The sequence below is a fragment of the Clupea harengus genome, chromosome 21 (genome assembly GCF_900700415.2).
Source record: "Clupea harengus chromosome 21, Ch_v2.0.2, whole genome shotgun sequence".
Classification (NCBI taxonomy): domain Eukaryota; kingdom Metazoa; phylum Chordata; class Actinopteri; order Clupeiformes; family Clupeidae; genus Clupea; species Clupea harengus.
The window spans coordinates 3,979,852-3,997,351 of NC_045172.1; the positions used below are offsets into that span (position 1 = coordinate 3,979,852).

Below are 17,500 nucleotides of genomic sequence, written 5' to 3' on the forward strand. Positions count from 1 at the left end.
TAGTGTATTGAATTTCAAGATACACACACACACACACACACACACACACACACACGCACACACACACATCATCTGATCTTTGGCTTCCTTTTTTTCAGTTACTGTTCTCGATCAATCTGTTTAACATTAAGGCGGCCTTTGATGCCACCACAAGCAGCTTACGCCAAGTCAGCCAACAAACCAGAGAGGGTACAGCCTAAAACCCAGCTGCAGCACACACACACACTTCTATATGTGTATGTGCATGTGTGCGTGTGTGTGTGTAGACACACACCCTGTACTGGAATATCCCTCTCTGTGTTGTGTTAAATTTAAAGTATGTTGTGGAAACCATGAACTTTATAAAGTGCCCTCTATAACCTAATGTAGACAGGCAATGAGAAAGTTGGTGAAAGATTGAATTTTGTGCCATGCTAAAGACTTCAAATGAGTGTCCAGATGCAGGGGACTGTTTTATATTCACTAGCTGGTTGGTTTCATATCTGAGGTTCTGCCAACTATGAAAGAAGCATATTAATGTTTCATTGCTGTTAGAAATCCACAGTCCACAACTCTCTATATTGTGTTCTGAGCATGAGATGGACAGATCTGTATGTGTGGATGTGTTTGTGTATGCGGAGTAGGAGGTGAGAGAAAAACACAGTGTGTGTATAGAGGGGCGTGGCGGGGGGGGGTTGATGTACTGGCAATCTTGTGTGTGTGTGTGTGTGTGTGTGTGTGTGTGTGTGTGTCTATGTTTGTGATTGTAGGCATCTCCCTCACCTGGGGACTTCTTGCTGGTGCGCAGCGGGGTGATGTAGGGCTGACGAGGAGGGAGCAGGGGGGAGGAGGGGAGCGAGAGGGACACCCCACGGGTCAGACCGGGCCTCCCTCCCTCCTCCAAGGGGTACGGCTGCGGGGGCGAGGAGGGGAAGATGCCCCGAGAGGGAGAGGCCCGGGCGGATCCCCCAAACTGGCTGCTCTGTGTGTAGAACTCAACATCTAGAGAGAGGCAGAGAAGGACAGGAGTTAGCTAGTACACATTAAGTTAGCTAGCTTCATGTTAGCTAGTACACATTAGGTTAGCTAGCTTCGTGTTAGCTAGTACACATTAAGTTAGCTAGCTTCGTGTTAGCTAGTACACATTAGGTTTGCTAGTTTCGTGTTAGCTAGTACACATTAGGTTAGTTAGCTTCGTGTTAGCTAGTACACATTAGGTTAGTTAGCTTCGTGTTAGCTAGTTAGTTTACCTGTTATTTTGCATCAAGTGCTAAGCAACCTGCTCAGGTTTATAAAATAATTTGCGCACGTGCACACACGCGCGGAGCAGCAACAACAACACTCCACTAGTACTCTGAGTCCCTTCCTTGAACCCTGCTGTTACAGAAAACCAAATCTTTAGTATTTACACTGAATTAATCACAGTTTTAGTAAAATCACAACCCTTCTCCTACTGTTACTTTATGGCTTGGGAATGAGCCTCTGCTCTCCTCCACTCCTTTGTGTTGGGTCTAAGGGATCGTTAGGGCTGGAACATGTCTGTCAGGCCATCCAGCAAAACACTCATCCCAGAGAGAGAGAGAGAAAGAGAGAGAGGGAGACAGAGAGAGAGACAGAAAGAGTGAAAGAGAGAGAGAGAGACAGAGAGAGAAAGAGAGACAGAGAGACAGAGCAAGCAGAAGAAAGGGAGAATAAGAGAAAGAGACATGGAGGGTGAGAAAGTAAAGAGAGAGATATGGGGAGAGCAAAGGAGAATGACTGCCAATATACCCTTAAAAAGGGCGCCACTTCTAAACGAGGGGGGATTAAATGTGCAGTGTTTAACGCTTCCAAACCATTGCCTCCTCGGCCAAAATAATCTCAGGCTGCCGTATATCATTAAGTACATCTGAGTAAATGGGAAGACAGATTGTGGCATTTTAAGAGTCCTAAAAGGCCTTTTAGTTAGGTAGCGTCGCTAAAAGCTTTGGAAGAGACAATAAAGATATTCTCATGGGATAGATGAAAACAAACACACACACACACACACACACACACACACACACACACACACACACACACACACACACACACACACACACACACACACACACACACACACACACACACACACACACACACACACACACACACACACACAGTAACAACTGTTCCAATAAAACTGCAGGGGGCTTTACTTGTTGCACAGCTGCTTTGCTAAATCCGCAGTTTAAAAGTGCATACATATGTGAACATGCATGTACACACACACACACACACACACACACACACACACACACACACACACACACACACACACACACACAAATGTCATGTTTTAGTGATGTAACTACTTGGACAATCATGAAATAACTTGATGAGGCTTCAAGATGAATCCACACACACACAGCTACATAACTACTATTGTCGTTTTCAGCCATGTAAGTTCTTAGACAATTATGATGATACAAAGTCAATACACACACACCACAATATCATGTGCATAGATGTCCTTTAGTCAAATAGCAACAGTCACGAAGATAGCAATGCTGCTACTATCCTGTAACGATCCAGTTGTGTGTCTGGGGTGATATCGAGAGAATTGCTTACTACACCTCTAAACAAAATAACTCAGTTACCATAACAACATTGGAGTTAGAATCATTCCAAAGGAGAAAAAGACAGAAGGTGAGATCAAAATGTAAGATGGTGTCAGAGTCAGGCCCAAAAAGGAATCAGAATTAGGGCCATGGCACCAGAACTCCCTGTATACCAACATAACTTCAATCAGTAGGAAGAGAGACACAGAGTGAAGGACTGAGAGAGAGAATGAGAGAAAAAGAGAGAAACAGGAAGAGTGAGAGAAACAGAAAGCAACAGGGCTACGCACTGAAGACTAGGGATGGCAGAGAGAGAGAGAGAGAGAGAGAGAGTGACAGAGAGAGAGAGTGACAGAGAGAGAGAGAGTGAGAGAGTGTATGTGTGTAAGAAAAAGGTAGTGGTACAAAAATCCACCCAGTTTATTTCTGCTCCCTCTATTCCCCTCTTCCACTTTCTCAGTGTTTTTGGCTTGGCGCGCGGTCTGCAATTTCACATGGGCGCCGCGGCCGAGGCCGGGCAAATCAAGCCTGGCTAATTATAGCCTCAGCTGCACCAGGGAGACGTAAAATGATTACAGTCCTGCTCCGACTCCCCCGCTCCCCCCTCCGTCATCTGCTCCCCACGTCACCCCACTTAGGCCCGGCCAGCACGCCGCGTCCGCTAAAGAATAGATTATAAATCAGATTAAATATGCATCCGATACTCTGTCATTAGCACAGGGAGCCCTAAAGACATCAAGCAAAGGCCTCAAAGGCTAAATAAAGCTTAGCTTAGGTAGCAGGTAATTTAAAGGTGCCGTCCGCAATTCTGGGCAAAGGTTGTTAATATCTGAGCTCAACAGCCAATCAAATTATACCCTTCCCTTCTGTGCTCCTGAGGCAACGTCTCGATTGGCCAGAATAGTGTATGGCTCGGTCCGAGCTATTTTGTTTCATACTTTGTATGAATACTGGACTTTTTTTAGCACACACACATTGCTGAATTTGACAAAATGTGTATTGGATTAGAATGGAGGACTTTAAAATAGCACGCCTTCCTTCTTTTCCCAAAAGCTCAATGGTTAGCTCTGTGCAGACAGACTACTTGTGGAAGCTTAACTGGCTTATTCATGTGGGCCGCTTAAAGAAAATGAGCGGTGAGGTTGATAAGAGTTTGAAAGTGTTGGGATGAGGCGCTCTCGACTCATTAGCGAGAGAATGAGAGGAATTTGGGGAAACTTCAGGCCATCTATTCAGTCTTGTGATCAAATCATTCAAGTCTCATTATGGGCTCTCTGTGTCTTTGAGTGAGGAACCCAACTGCAGTGTCATGCGACACAGGTAAGGAAGAGACTATCCCTGAATCTCCCCCTCTCTCTCCCTCTCCCTCTCTCTCACACACACACACACAAACCAAGAAGTACATATGTACACACCAGGTTCTATTGCTCGTAGTAGGGATGCACGATAATATCGGCACGACATCGGTATCTGCAGATAAAAGCTTCAAAACGTAATTATCGGCATCTGCAGATATGAACATTTCTGCCGATGTACCTGGCCGATAAAGTGACGTTCAAATTATGCGCACGCGAAGCAAATGTTTTGGTTACTATGAGCGCCAACAACGTAATTCAACATGTCGGCTGTGTGGCAGTACTTCATAGTATCAGAGGATGTTGACATGCTATTTGTCAGGAAACTTTTCAGGAGATGGAAGAGGAGACGACAGCTTGGCCGTAACGTAGGTGCATACATGCAGACAGTGATGGGCAGTAGCGTCGCTACTTGTAGCGACGCGACTAGCTTAACTACATTTGCCAGTAGCTTGACTGTAACGTCGCTATTTACAAAACCAAGTAACTTTTCAGTAGCTAAGCTCTTTTATTGATCAAGTAGCGCAGTAGCGTCCTCGAAAGCTAATTTCTCCTGTTTCTCCTGACATTTCTGATGTTTTTTGTCATTTGGTAGATTATTGTGTTGACAAAGCACTGAAAAAGCATCTCACATATCCCTTTCTGCAGTTCACGTTTACAACCGATCTCACAAGAGCTGAGTACAGCGAGGGCTGTCATCGTCTCATCTCCACTCACACAGCGGCTGCGCGGCCAGTCTGACTAGATAACAGCAAAATATTAAAACTTTGTATTTGTGGGCAAAATATCAGAACTTTGGGCCTCATTCTCGAACGCAGTTAAGAAGAATTTAAGAGGAATTGGATTTAGGACAACATTCGGCATTCATGAAAGTTCTCTCATCTGGGATTTGCTCTGAACTTCAGAAGACTTTCCGAACTCGAAATAGCAGTCGTAACTCGGCCAGAGTTTTCTCAAATGCGATTCCTTAAAAAACCACAAGATGGCCCCGTGGGCCATCTTGTGGTTTTTTGAGGAATCGCATTTAAGAAAACTCTCCGTGTTAATTAATTTGTGAGAAATCGTTGGTGATTGCGTTCACATCAACTCTACAGATCCTCGGATTAAAGTATCATTAACAATTACGTTTCACATGTAGGCCTATAGTCATGATTCTACGAGGCACCGTGATGTCATAAAATAAATAAAAGGACTACACCGGAATGCTGCGCTCGTCTAGTGAGCGTCGTTTGGCACTGCCGTCTGTGCAAGTACGGCAATCCAGAATTTTCAAGTAGTTCCACATTGGTGGAACGAACTGCCTAGCACTACCAGAGCAGGCGCGTCCCTCTCTACCTTTAAGAAGCTTTTGAAGACCCAACTCTTCAGAGAGCACCTCCCTTCCTAACTGGCACTTCGACTAGTGCTTAACTTGCACTTATAGCAGTTACATTCCTGCACTTCGTTTTTATTTCCTATTTCGTTTTTCTATTTCTTATGTAAAGTAGTATTTATTGTTACACTAGGTCTCTATTGCTCGTAGCTTGACTGTTATATCCCTTGTACGTTGCTTTGGACAAAAGTGTCTGCTAAATGACTAAATGTAATGTACACGAAACCGCTTTGACATGACTCGTTTACGAGTTGCTTTCGTGTAGATTCGGTCGATTCCGACTGCACACGTCACTACGGTTGCGTGCCCTTATAAGGAGCTGGCAGGGCGTGTATGTATGCAAATTCAGGAGCACGAGAACGCGCTTTCAATTTAAGAAAACTCTTCCGGGGGAGCACAGCCCAGAAAACTTCTGCTGCGTAGGACCGCATTTTCAAGCGTGCATGAATTTGGCGGATGTCTTTTGCTTACGTTGTTTTTCCGAAGCCCGTAAGAAACATTTCAGAAGAAACTTCAGAAAATGTTCGAGAATGAGGGCCTTTTTTGTATTCGCGCACAAATGTTACCTCTCTCAGAATTGCATATTGTGCGTCATGCGTCATCTAACGACTTCTGGCGATTTTTGGGAGAGCTAGTTTCCTCACAGAGGAGTTGGCAACACGGACACACACACACACATAAGGCTGTATGATGGTAGTGGTAGTCACGATTGTTTTCCTAAACAGAGGTCGGAGACAGTTCTTAGCAAAGTTTAATTTGTAAACTCATGTGATGTTAATATGTAAACTCATGCATTTGTTTTTTGTGTATTGGGCTATTGTTCAATACATAAATCTAAACATATTTTAGCCTTTATCTGACTGCCAGTTGTGTTGATCACTAAAATTGCATTGACTTGGCATGCAGTTTGTTTAACTGAAAGTAGCTACTAATGTATCAAGCTACTTTTTACAGGTTTTTGTAACTTAGCTTGCTACATTTTTATGAGTGGTAGCTTCTGTGTAGTGAAGCTGAATTTATTGTAGAGTAGCTTGTAGCTTAGCTCACTACACATATCAAGTAGCTTGCCCATCACTGCATGCAGACCACCCGCGTGAAACGCTTTGCAACATTACCTGTCGCACGCTAATAGAAGATAATAAGTAACACTAGCTGGTTAGCTTGCATGCTACGTGACACCAGCGAAGTTGATGATCTCGATGTGAAACGTTATGTCACGAGCCTACGCTATCTGTACATGGCTTACTTTTGCATATATGGAATTTATATAGCTAACTTTGCAATAACCTTACATAGATTAGTCTAGAAATCCTAGAAGGGATGTTATTAAACTGTAAGTCAGTTAACCAACGTTAGCTTGCCAAGTTAGCCAAGTTGCATTTCCAGAGTGTAGTTGTTCAAGTTGGTACTGTTCAAGTATGAAAATTGTGACGTGAAAATATAAATAAATTTGCCATATTTGAAATCATTTCAATAGTTTCATGAGTGAATGTCTATTTCTAAAATGATACAAATCAAGTTTTTAATGTCCCGTATCTACAGCAATACCCTATCATAATAACAGATAAATTTTAGTACAGGAGAGACTTTTCAATAATTAAAAAGCAGAGGTGTATATATCGGTATCGGCAATCGGCCAAAATGAGCTTGTAAATATCGGCATATCGGATATCGGCTAGAATTCAATATCGTGCATCCCTAGCTCGTAGCTTGACTATTCTCTCCCTTGTACGTCGCTTTAGACAAAAGCGTCTGCTAAATGACTAAATGTAAAGGTAAATGTAAATGGTTTTCTCGTATTTTCACAATTAAAACCGTAAATGAGCAGATATTGTATTAGAAACAGCAAAAGAGCACAAATACATGTCAAGAAAGTGACCAGAATATGAACTTCAACTTAGATGTACAAAGTAGGCCCTGAGAACCTGTGTCTTCTGTGAGATTGTATCCTCTGGATCTGTCTCTTCAGCTGGAGTGTTCTACAGTGAGTGAGCTTGCCAGTGAGTGATGGAGTGCACATGTAACCATTAACCATTGTGATGGAAGACACAGACACACACACACACACACACACAAAAACACACACACACACACACACACGCACACGCACACAGACACACAGGGAGTGTCCGCTTCCCACTAGAGAGCTGTCCAACTTTCTCTATTATTATTATTATTATTATTATTATGTTTGGCCTCTTTGGCTCTCTCCTCTGGTTCGTTATAGCACCATTAAGGCCACACCATCGGGCCACTATCAGGTCCAATGCGGGCGAGCTGGTGTGTGCCAAGGCCAGTTGCGTTCCCACTGTCACTTCCACTTGACCGTGCCTCCTCAGGCTTCCTCTGGGCTAGCGGCCAGGAGCTTTTGGCACACGATTAACCCTTGGCCCAAACAGGGCTAACTGGTGCTCGAGGCGTCAAGGTGGGGTTAGCGGAGTCAGGTAAGAGAGGTTCAGTGCCAAAACAAGATCATTAGTCACTATCAAGTAACATACACGCTACCAAATTATCTTAACAAAGAAATCAGGACTCTCACCATTTTATACACTTGCTAAAACACAACTTCTAAATCTCTTACATGTCTTGCAAAAGCAAACAGTTAAAACTATATAAACACTCCAAAAAAGGTTGTATGTATGCATCACAGCTTAAATAAATAACTCATTCCACATGCTAGTATAAAACATTATTATTTGGCATGTTAATTCTAGTATGCTGTAAATATACACTATGCACAATACAAAAAAAAATATGTATTAGTGCTGTCAAACGATTAAAATATTTAATCGCGATTAATCGCATTTATGTCATAGTTAACTCAAAATGAATTGCGATTAATCGGAAATTTTTATCTATTCTAAATGTCCCTTCGTTTATTTATTTTTTTCCATCATTTTATTTTTATTTTAATGCCCTTATCAACATTGAAAAGTGGATTGGCTTGCTTTATGCAAATGTTTTTTTTTTATTGAAAACCAACATTGCCAAACAGGGCGGTACAAAATAAAATTATAAAGTGCACATTTCAGGTAAACAAGGACTCAGCCTTTAGTGCAATTAAACCATGGCTTAATATTTTCTTTTTTCCAAGTTTGCTGGGAACATAGCAGTCAGGCCTCTTATTTCAGAAACAGTGAACTGTAACAGTTAGGTAACCAATAAAAGGTAAGCCTACTACTTCTTTGCTTTCAGCCAGCTGCCTGTTGACATTTTCAGACAACAGTGAAGCTCGCTTCTTTTGCACAACACAACTTTTAAAAGTAAACTTTCTATTCAGAAGCTTTTTATCATCCATTTCGCCGTATCGCGCTCACCATTCACTCAAACCGTAACGTTAGCCTACTACACAGTCTGCGAGGCCAAAAAGAATGTTAATCTTAAAAAAAAAATTATAAAAAAAAAAATCGCGTTAATCTCGCGATAAAAAAATTAACGGCGTTAAAATGGGTTTGCGTTAACGCCGTTAATAACGCGTTAAACTGACAGCACTAAAATTTATATATTCTCAATACTCATATCAGTGTCAGGCAGAACTACTTTAACTGAAAATGACATGAAGTTACTGAAAATGACATATAGTTACTATATTGTAAATGAAATATAGTATATTGCAATTCCAGTCCAGCCTGTCTTTGGTGTGCATCTGACCACAGCACCTCAACATCACAAGTGATGTCCTCTCTGGCCAAACATCGGGGGAGGTACTGTCTTGATTGGCATATTCAGCCAATCGCCTGGACGTTGGCGGTCATATACCCTCCAACGCCTGGAGGAGAGATGGTGGGGTTGGTGGGGTTGGTGGCGTTGGCGGTCATATACCTTCCAACACCTGGAGGAGAGATGCACGTTGGTGGGGTTGGCGGTCATATACCCTCCAACGCCACGCTGAAAAGAACTCCTTAGTAGGGTTCAAGAAAGGAGAGTAAGGCGGAAGGTGGAGAACTTGAAATTGTGGGTGATTGTCGAACCCGGTGTCTGTTTTTGAAAAGACTGAAGCCAACCTCATCAATAAATATATAAACATGCTGGTCTGCAACAGCATCTAGCTCCTCTGCAAGTCAGGAAGAAGCATATTGTGTGACAGAAAGGATACTGCTATCAGTCCAGACAGCGTAGCACAGCCTCCTGTTGACTCAACCCATGGTTGGTTCCATGGTCAACCAACGTGGCCCTGATCTCATCTGTGACAGTTCATTCCTCTCCTCTCGCCACTCCTCACTCTCTGTGTCGTTTTCATCCTCCTCCTTCCCTTCCTCCGCTTGTTCCTCTTCTTCCTTCTCATCATCCACCTTTTCCTTGTCTTTCTTTCTCTTCCTAGTCCTCGTCCTCCTCTTACTCGCACACCTCTTCCTCTAGCTCTTTCTCCATAATTGGCCCCCATTGTAGTGCACACCAAAGAGCAAACTTGAGTCCTATTTATAGTGTTCAAGCTCTGATTTCTAAGTGAGTAAATTGGATAGAAATGTTTTCACATGTGCATTCTGGATGCAGCTAATTGATAAATGATAGTGGTATTTCAATGGCTGTGTTTAGCAAACAACACACACAGGCTTTTAGTTTTGAATGATGTGTCTTATGTAGATAAGTGTGTTTAGTTATTAGCAATAAGTGTTTTTTTTTTTTATTTAAGTGTAAAGCAGACCATATGGACCTGCGTTATGTGACGATAACTGTACATTCCACCAAGCGAAGAACAGCAAATAAACAGCCATTTTGGTTTCCATTATATTCATTTTCTAAACTTGTTCTGCCATAGGTTGTAGGTGCCTGGCATCCAGACATCGCATGATCCCTCAACTTGAACTTCCCACTCGCTTGTGAAATGGGCGGAATGGGTGACGTTTACACCCAGGCAGCATGTTACGGACGGATTTTAGGGCGATACTGTGGGGCTATTGGCCCAAAAGCAAAAAAACCTCAAAGCTTCTACAAAACACACAAAGGAAATGTAGCATTTCACTGCATGAAAGCTTAGAGGGTAAGAGGCCACTACAGGGGACATCTCTGTGTGATCCCTGTCTTTAGAAACCCCAGTTATCGGGGCACCCCTCTCCCCCCTCAACACACTACTCATATACACTACTCATATTAATGACTTACTAATCCATAAACAGTCAAACACAATGGTTGAACTGAGCTACAACATTGAAATAGTAGAAGGAAGTAGTAGCAATAGATGGCCTTTAAATAGCTGTGGAGATAGGGTAGGATATTGATTCCCTTTGTATCTGAGGACCCAACATCACACATTCTACCCAGTGTAAAAAGTCCCCTTGAAACATCCTGTGAAAAATGCCATGCTGCATGCCATTCCTTGTGTTTGCCTTGCCCTGAGGTTCTCTTGGTATGTCTCGCTTGTGCTTGTTTCTCATCCAGTTCTCCTCTTTCTCTGTCACTGTTGTCTCTTCTGTTTGGACAGGGTGATTTAGGGTTGCTAATCACTGCATGTCACAATTCTCTGAAGGCTTTTACACACTGACACACGCAAACACACACACACACATACTCATTTCATCTCAGAAGAAAAGGCCTATGGGAAATTGGCTACCCAAAGGGCACTAGGGAATAGTCTGACAAGGGTGCAGAGGACCAGAAAGATCTCCGTCAAAGGCAAAGCTAAAGACACACAGCCCTAAATCATGACTAAAATATAAAAATGGCTGCAGCCAAAAAAATGTCATATAGTTGGTTATGCGGAGTGTCTCTCTCTCTCTCTCTCTCTCTCTCTCTCTCTCTCTCTCTCTCTCTCTCTCTCTCGTGGCTGTCTGTCTTTTTCCCCTCTATCTTTCTCTCTCTCCCTCCCTCTTATTTGGATTAAAACACATGTTCTGAAACCACAGGTCTTTGATTTTGCTCAGCAGGGCCAGGCTTTGTTGGGGATTACTCTTCTATCCCCCCTACTTTGCAGCGGTGGAATGAGGGAACACAAATGTTCTCCTGCGGTTCCTCTCTGCTCTGGAGCAAGCTGTTTGATCATGACCTTAAGACTGAAGAATGTCCAGTGGTGGTTATATGCACACGCGCGCACATGCGCTCACACACACACACACACACACACACACACACACACACACACACACACACACACACACACACACACACACACACACACACACACACACACACACACACACACACACACACACACACACAGATATTAACACCATACTGACAAGACCTCTATACTCTACACTAAAACACTAAAACACAGAAACACAGAAAACCTTCGTGACCTTGGGGCCCCTCTTGAATGGACTGCAGTCCCATTCACTGATAATTACCACAGCAAAACAATACAGGCTAGCCTCCTTGACATACTTTCTCTGATGGATTTGACCATTTTGGGACCAATCAATGCTGACAGTGCAATGTAGAAAGAGAGGAGGAGGAGGAGGAGGAGGAGGAGGAGGAAGAAGAAGAAGATAGAGACAAAGATAGAGGGCAAAAATGAAGACAAAAAAGAGAGTGAAAGAGAGTCTCTAGGAGCTAACCGAAATGATCACACAATAGCAGACAGGAGCAACTCTGTTTCCCAGGGAGATACACTGTCATTAAGCTTAAGTGTTGAATGTATTAGTCAAAGTCAACATCTCTTTGGACAGCTTCCAATAAACTGCAATTAGCCCATGATGTTGTATGCATGCTTTCAGCTCCATCCACTCTCATTATGCCATTAAACTACCTGGAACACTGAGCCAGCTGGCGATGTCATGTCAACTCATTCAACTTTATGTCAACATGAGAACAAATAAATATTAGTTTGAAGTTTAACTGTGGAGCCCTATTATCTCCAGCACACTGTTAAGACACAAATATAAAATACTGCATTGTGAAAACATAGTTGTTGCTTCATTAACAAATGACTGTATTTTACCAGATTAGGGGGAGTGATTGTTGTTTTATTCATAGCATGGGAAAGAACAGAAAGTCTTGTCTATGGAAGAAACGAGAGAAGAAACGAGAGAGGAGAGAGGAGCAACTGGAAGAGCTTCCAGGATGAAGGGAAATAGCTGAGGAGACACGAGAGGTCGAGCTCTTCTGACCCTCCCATCACAAATCAGTCGGTATGTCCAGCCACATACACACACACACACACACACACACACACACACAGATACACACAAAAACACACACAAGCACCACGCACATACAGATACACACAAACAAGCATCAAGCACACACACACATATCAGTCGGTATGTCCAGCCACACACACACACACACACACACACACACACACACACACACACACACACACACACACACACACACACACACACACACACACACACAATCCACTGAGTCAACAGGTTACCCCAGCAACCAACAGCTGAAGCAACAACCCAGCAACCTCACCATGAATTTTCCCTCGGAAACAGAGCCATCCGCCACAATCAAAAAACACACTCCCACATACTACTGCCAATCACACACACACACACACACACACACACTCTTTCACACACACACACACACACACACACACACACAGACACACACACACACACACAAACCTATTGACGTATTAAAATGAACACATATATATAAAGCATATACAGGCACTTGCTGATCCCTGATCAGAAGAATGTTTGTGGCACCAGGACCAATGAGAACATGTCCTTAAATGGCAGACACAGAACGCTGTCACTTTTATCTGCCAACTGGATTATTTAGTATTACTATCATTACATTCTAATCGGTGGTCATAATTTCAGGATTACAGTAATTTGACAAGTGTGGGCCCCCTAACCTTGACTCCATACCCCCCCCCCCCCCCCACACACACACACACACACCCACCACGTCCTGTACACTCCTGTACTGCCAGCTTAACGCTACTTTCTGTCCTTCTCTCAGGATCAAACTTTTTTACGAGGCCTCTAGATCAAAGCCCTGCAGCCGCCACCAAAGTCAATCTCCCCCCCCCCCGGTCCAACCATACGAGCAGACATCCACACAAAGACTTAAGAGGTCAAGAGCACAGACCTTGAAGGATGAAGTGGGGGGGATAAGAAAAATGGAAAAGAGGGATGAAAGAGAGAGAGAAGGATCAAAAAAGGGAGGGAGGGAGACAGAAAGACAGAGAAACAGAGCAAGAATTTATGTTTGGAGAGGGGGAGAGACAGAGCGAAAGAGAAGTACAGAAAGAGAGAGTGATGAAGAAGAGAGAGATAAAGACGAATAGAGAACATTTGCACAAGGGAAGCGGAGGAGAAGTAAATATTCGTTTGGGTTTTAGTGCTCTGATTCCCCTGCTGGTTGTCCTGTGGCGTAGAGGGGTGTCAGTGAGTCTCTGGAGGAGGGAAATAAAAAGGCTGTGGTGTCTGGCGCTGACACTGCCCTAGATCATGTGTGTGTGTGTGTGTGTGTGTGTGTGTGGGGAGGGGGTAACTGGGGTCAAGGATTGCAGTGGTGGAGAGCAGAGTACTGATGGGATATTTCCATGTCTTCCTGTCAGTGACACAACATGAGAGATGCATGAAAGCCAGAGCACCTCATTCACTCGTATACATCTTTCTGTCTAACACTCACTCACACAATCTCTCTCTCTCACTCTCTCTCTCTCTGTCTCTCACGCTCGAAAACCCCAACTCCCATGACAAATCACCGATGTGACAGCTTTAAGTGTGCTGTGGTGTTCATGCACTAGATCACTGTCTATGTGTGTGCGCATTTGTATCTGAACAAGTGTCTGTGTAAGTGCGTGTGAGAGTATACATATTTCATTTGTGGTTGCGTTCTATGTGTCTGTGTGAGTGTCTGTGTATGTGCGTGTGAAAATATACATATTTGTATTTGTGGTTGTGTGTGTCTACTTTTGTGTGTGTGTGTGTGTGTGGGTCTGTTTGTCTATGTGTGTGTGTGCATTTGTGGGTGTGTGTGTGAACGTGTGAGTGTATGAACATGTTTTTGTGCCTTCTCTCTGTCACCACCAGCCTTCAAACACTGACACCACTCCGCCACATCTGCTCAACACACATACACACACACACACACACACACACACACACACACACACACGAACACACACACACACACACACGCGCCCGCACACACGCGCGCACACACGCACTCACACACACACACACACCATTCCCACTTATGCTGAACGCCGTGATGCCGTGATGGTGTCGTGCAGGAATGGGAGCAATACGGTGAAGTTGAACCATTAATCTCCTGGCAACCTCGTAACGTTAACAATAATCTTCTGCCATGGTGACCAGACATTACGTAGCTGGCGGTGACGTAAATGATGATGCCGTGAACAAAACAAATGTTCAGAAGCAGGAAGAGAACCCTCTCAACAGAGACGTGATGCAGTTCGACTGGTGCCAAGTCGCTAACTAACTAGCTGATGTCTCAGCTTGAGCTTTTCACAGCAATCTGGATTTGCTGCCTTGTGATTTATACTGTAGGTCATATCTGGTCTCGCATGTTTTTCACGTCTCGCGGAGGTTCACACACTGTAGTACTCCATGATAAACAGTCAGGCGGGGACACACGACAGCCGGGACTTTACCATCATGGAAGACTGAGCGGGACCGAAAATTCGTTATCTATTTCGTGTTGTTTTTACCCGATACATTAACAGATTTTGTATGTGAAAGGGGTTCAACACACACACATACACGCACACACGCGCACACACACACACACACACACACACACACACACACACACACACACTTATGTAACCTACAGCTTAGTGGGCACACACACCACTGGCACAGCTGCCTTGGCATCATCAAGTCTTAGGAGAGATTCACAGGAAATATGGTTTCTCTTTCTACTCCTCTTTCAGATCCCCTACAACAAACATATGGTGCATACATTAATTATGTTTACCATGGCAGCTCCACAGAGATATTCAGTAAGGTAAATATCTGATGTGTTCCCCCGTTGGTTGAGATAAATGACTGTAGGGTAATGTGTGTGCATAATGTATACAGTGTGGCCACTATCCATACAGACACACATATTGCGTAGGCACACACACTAACACACTAACACACACATACTAACACACACACACACACACACACACACACACACAGGGTCACACACACACACACACACACACACACACACACACACACAGAGAGAGAGGAAGAGAGAGAGTTTCTGACCCAAATCTGAACTACATAAGTATGCAGAGACGTTCAGAGAGGAGAATAGAGGTGAACTCTTCAACTCTCTTTTGGGGGGTAGAGAGATGCTCTGTGAAGAGGGCTCAGGTTTGATGTGACATCTTTTTTTCAGAACAGAACTTTGGCCGCGGCAGGACTCACAGAACAGGCAGCAAATGAGGCTAATTGGACCGGTTCTGCTGGTTTAAAAAAAAAAAAATCGACATGTTCCTCGTGCTCATCTCAAGGGGAACGAGGATACAATGGTGGTTTCACCAGGATGTAAGGAGATCGGGTAAGATTCACAAACATCACATATCACATGTCTGCATTAAGTTACGTGAGCCTTGAGACATGGTCATATATGATATGAATATTATACAAGCAAAATGTTACACATGGTAGCATGTTCCTTTTAAGGGTGCAGTTTGTTATTTTTGTTTTTAGAAATGCATCTTGACTGACTATACGTTTCTAACACTGAAGTATGATAATGACCTGAAAAATCCTGTTCCATAATTCTTTGCTTCTTTTTGAAGAATCCAATGCATTCATTTATATTTTATTTCAAGGTCTAATAAAATAGAATCAAGAGGGGTATTCATTGGAATACTAATAATACGATTCATAGGAATAGTGTCACTACTACTTTATTGTAAATAAAAACATTTAAAAGCACCTTTAACGTCCTCAACATGTCCGGAAAATTTCCTCATATTTTCATGTTCTGGTGTTATCACCACTTTCCATCACCAGTGATGTCATCAGTGATGTAATGAGAGGCCAAGTGTGAGTGTGAGTGTGTGTGTGTGTGTGTGTGTGTGTGCGTGCGAGTGTATGTGAGTGTGTGTAAGTGTGTGTGTGTGTGTATGTGTGAGCGTGTGTGACAGAGAGCATGTGCCTAATCATGTCTGTTTGTATATGTGATGTCATCCATTCTCGAGCTACAGGGTGTGTCCATTCCCCTCTTTTTAAAGTAAACTTTTTCTTGCATACTCTCACTTTTCAAGAGTACTTGCCTGTCTTGACCTGTACACACTGAATCAACATCGAGAGTTGCAAATGATGTAAACACACACACACACACACACACACACACACACACACACACACACACACACACACACACACACACACACACACACTTGCAGTCCAGTGGATTATCCACTATGTAATTACACCACACAGCTTAAAGAAACAGCTGATGCCATAACACAAGAGGCCTGTGAGTGAGTGAGTGAGTGAGTGAGTGAGTGAGAGGGAAAGTTTTTCACGTGTTCACACAGGTTCAAGTGCACACATTAAAGACATGTTTGTCTAAAGCAGACCACACTACCGATACATTATATCAGCATGTGCGCTATTTAGTGATTCAACTCTTAACAGCATGGTGCTCCCTTAACTCCGCTGTGATATCTCACACTCACACTCACACTCTCTAGCTCCATGGAATCCTGGAAAGCCCAGATCCCCCAAAACAAAGGCTTGGAGCGTGGAATTTGGAATGTGATCACAGAGGCAGTACGGACTATAGGCCATCTGCACGACATCAGGGTTTTTTAGACTTGCAAACCTGATCTTAATCCATGAATCCACGAGGCATGACATCTCTATTCTATAAGGACCCTCACAGGAATCTCTCAATCACAGATCGCTGACGGCAATTAGGTTGGCAGATCAAAGAACCTTTCTTTATACCCAACATCAGTGGCCAAATCCCATTACTGGATGGTGATTCTGAAGAGGTTCCTGTCATATTTCAGCTAGTCCTGTTAGAAGTGAAACACAGAGTCCAGAGCTCTCTCTCTCTCTCTTTTCTCTCTCTCTTTCTCTCTCTCTTCATCACCCTTGTGTTCTCACCTGTGTCTTTCTTGTCCCCCCTCCCTCCTCCTCCTCTTCCTTTCTTGAGGACGGCCTTGAACATCTTGGACTTCGTGTGCTCCTCTTTCTTCTTGTCCTGCAAGAAAGAAGAAAAAAGACAAATCAGATACTGGATACTCTTCTTCAGTGCCTCACACAACATCAAAACCAACTTCAATAGAGAGGACAGAAAGAAGGGAGAAATAGCTTGAGAGAGCGAGAGAG

The 17,500-nt window shown here is 43.4% G+C and overlaps 1 protein-coding gene across 3 annotated transcripts in view; it reads right to left on the reverse strand.

The window, feature by feature from the left end:
• tanc1a (tetratricopeptide repeat, ankyrin repeat and coiled-coil containing 1a) overlaps positions 1-17,500 on the reverse strand; it is an 81,440-nt gene that overhangs the window by 52,954 nt on the left and 10,986 nt on the right. For 2 of the 3 annotated variants that reach the window (XM_031558815.2, XM_031558816.2), the window contains exons 1-2: positions 17,276-17,500; positions 763-981 (exon numbers count right to left, since the gene is read on the reverse strand). The exon at positions 17,276-17,500 is cut by the window's right edge. In XM_031558815.2, coding sequence (XP_031414675.1) covers positions 763-981; positions 17,276-17,438 — 382 coding nt within the window. In that variant the 5' untranslated portion in view covers positions 17,439-17,500. The remainder of the gene's footprint in view (positions 1-762; positions 982-17,275) is intronic. The other variant, XM_031558817.2, reaches the window with a different exon arrangement.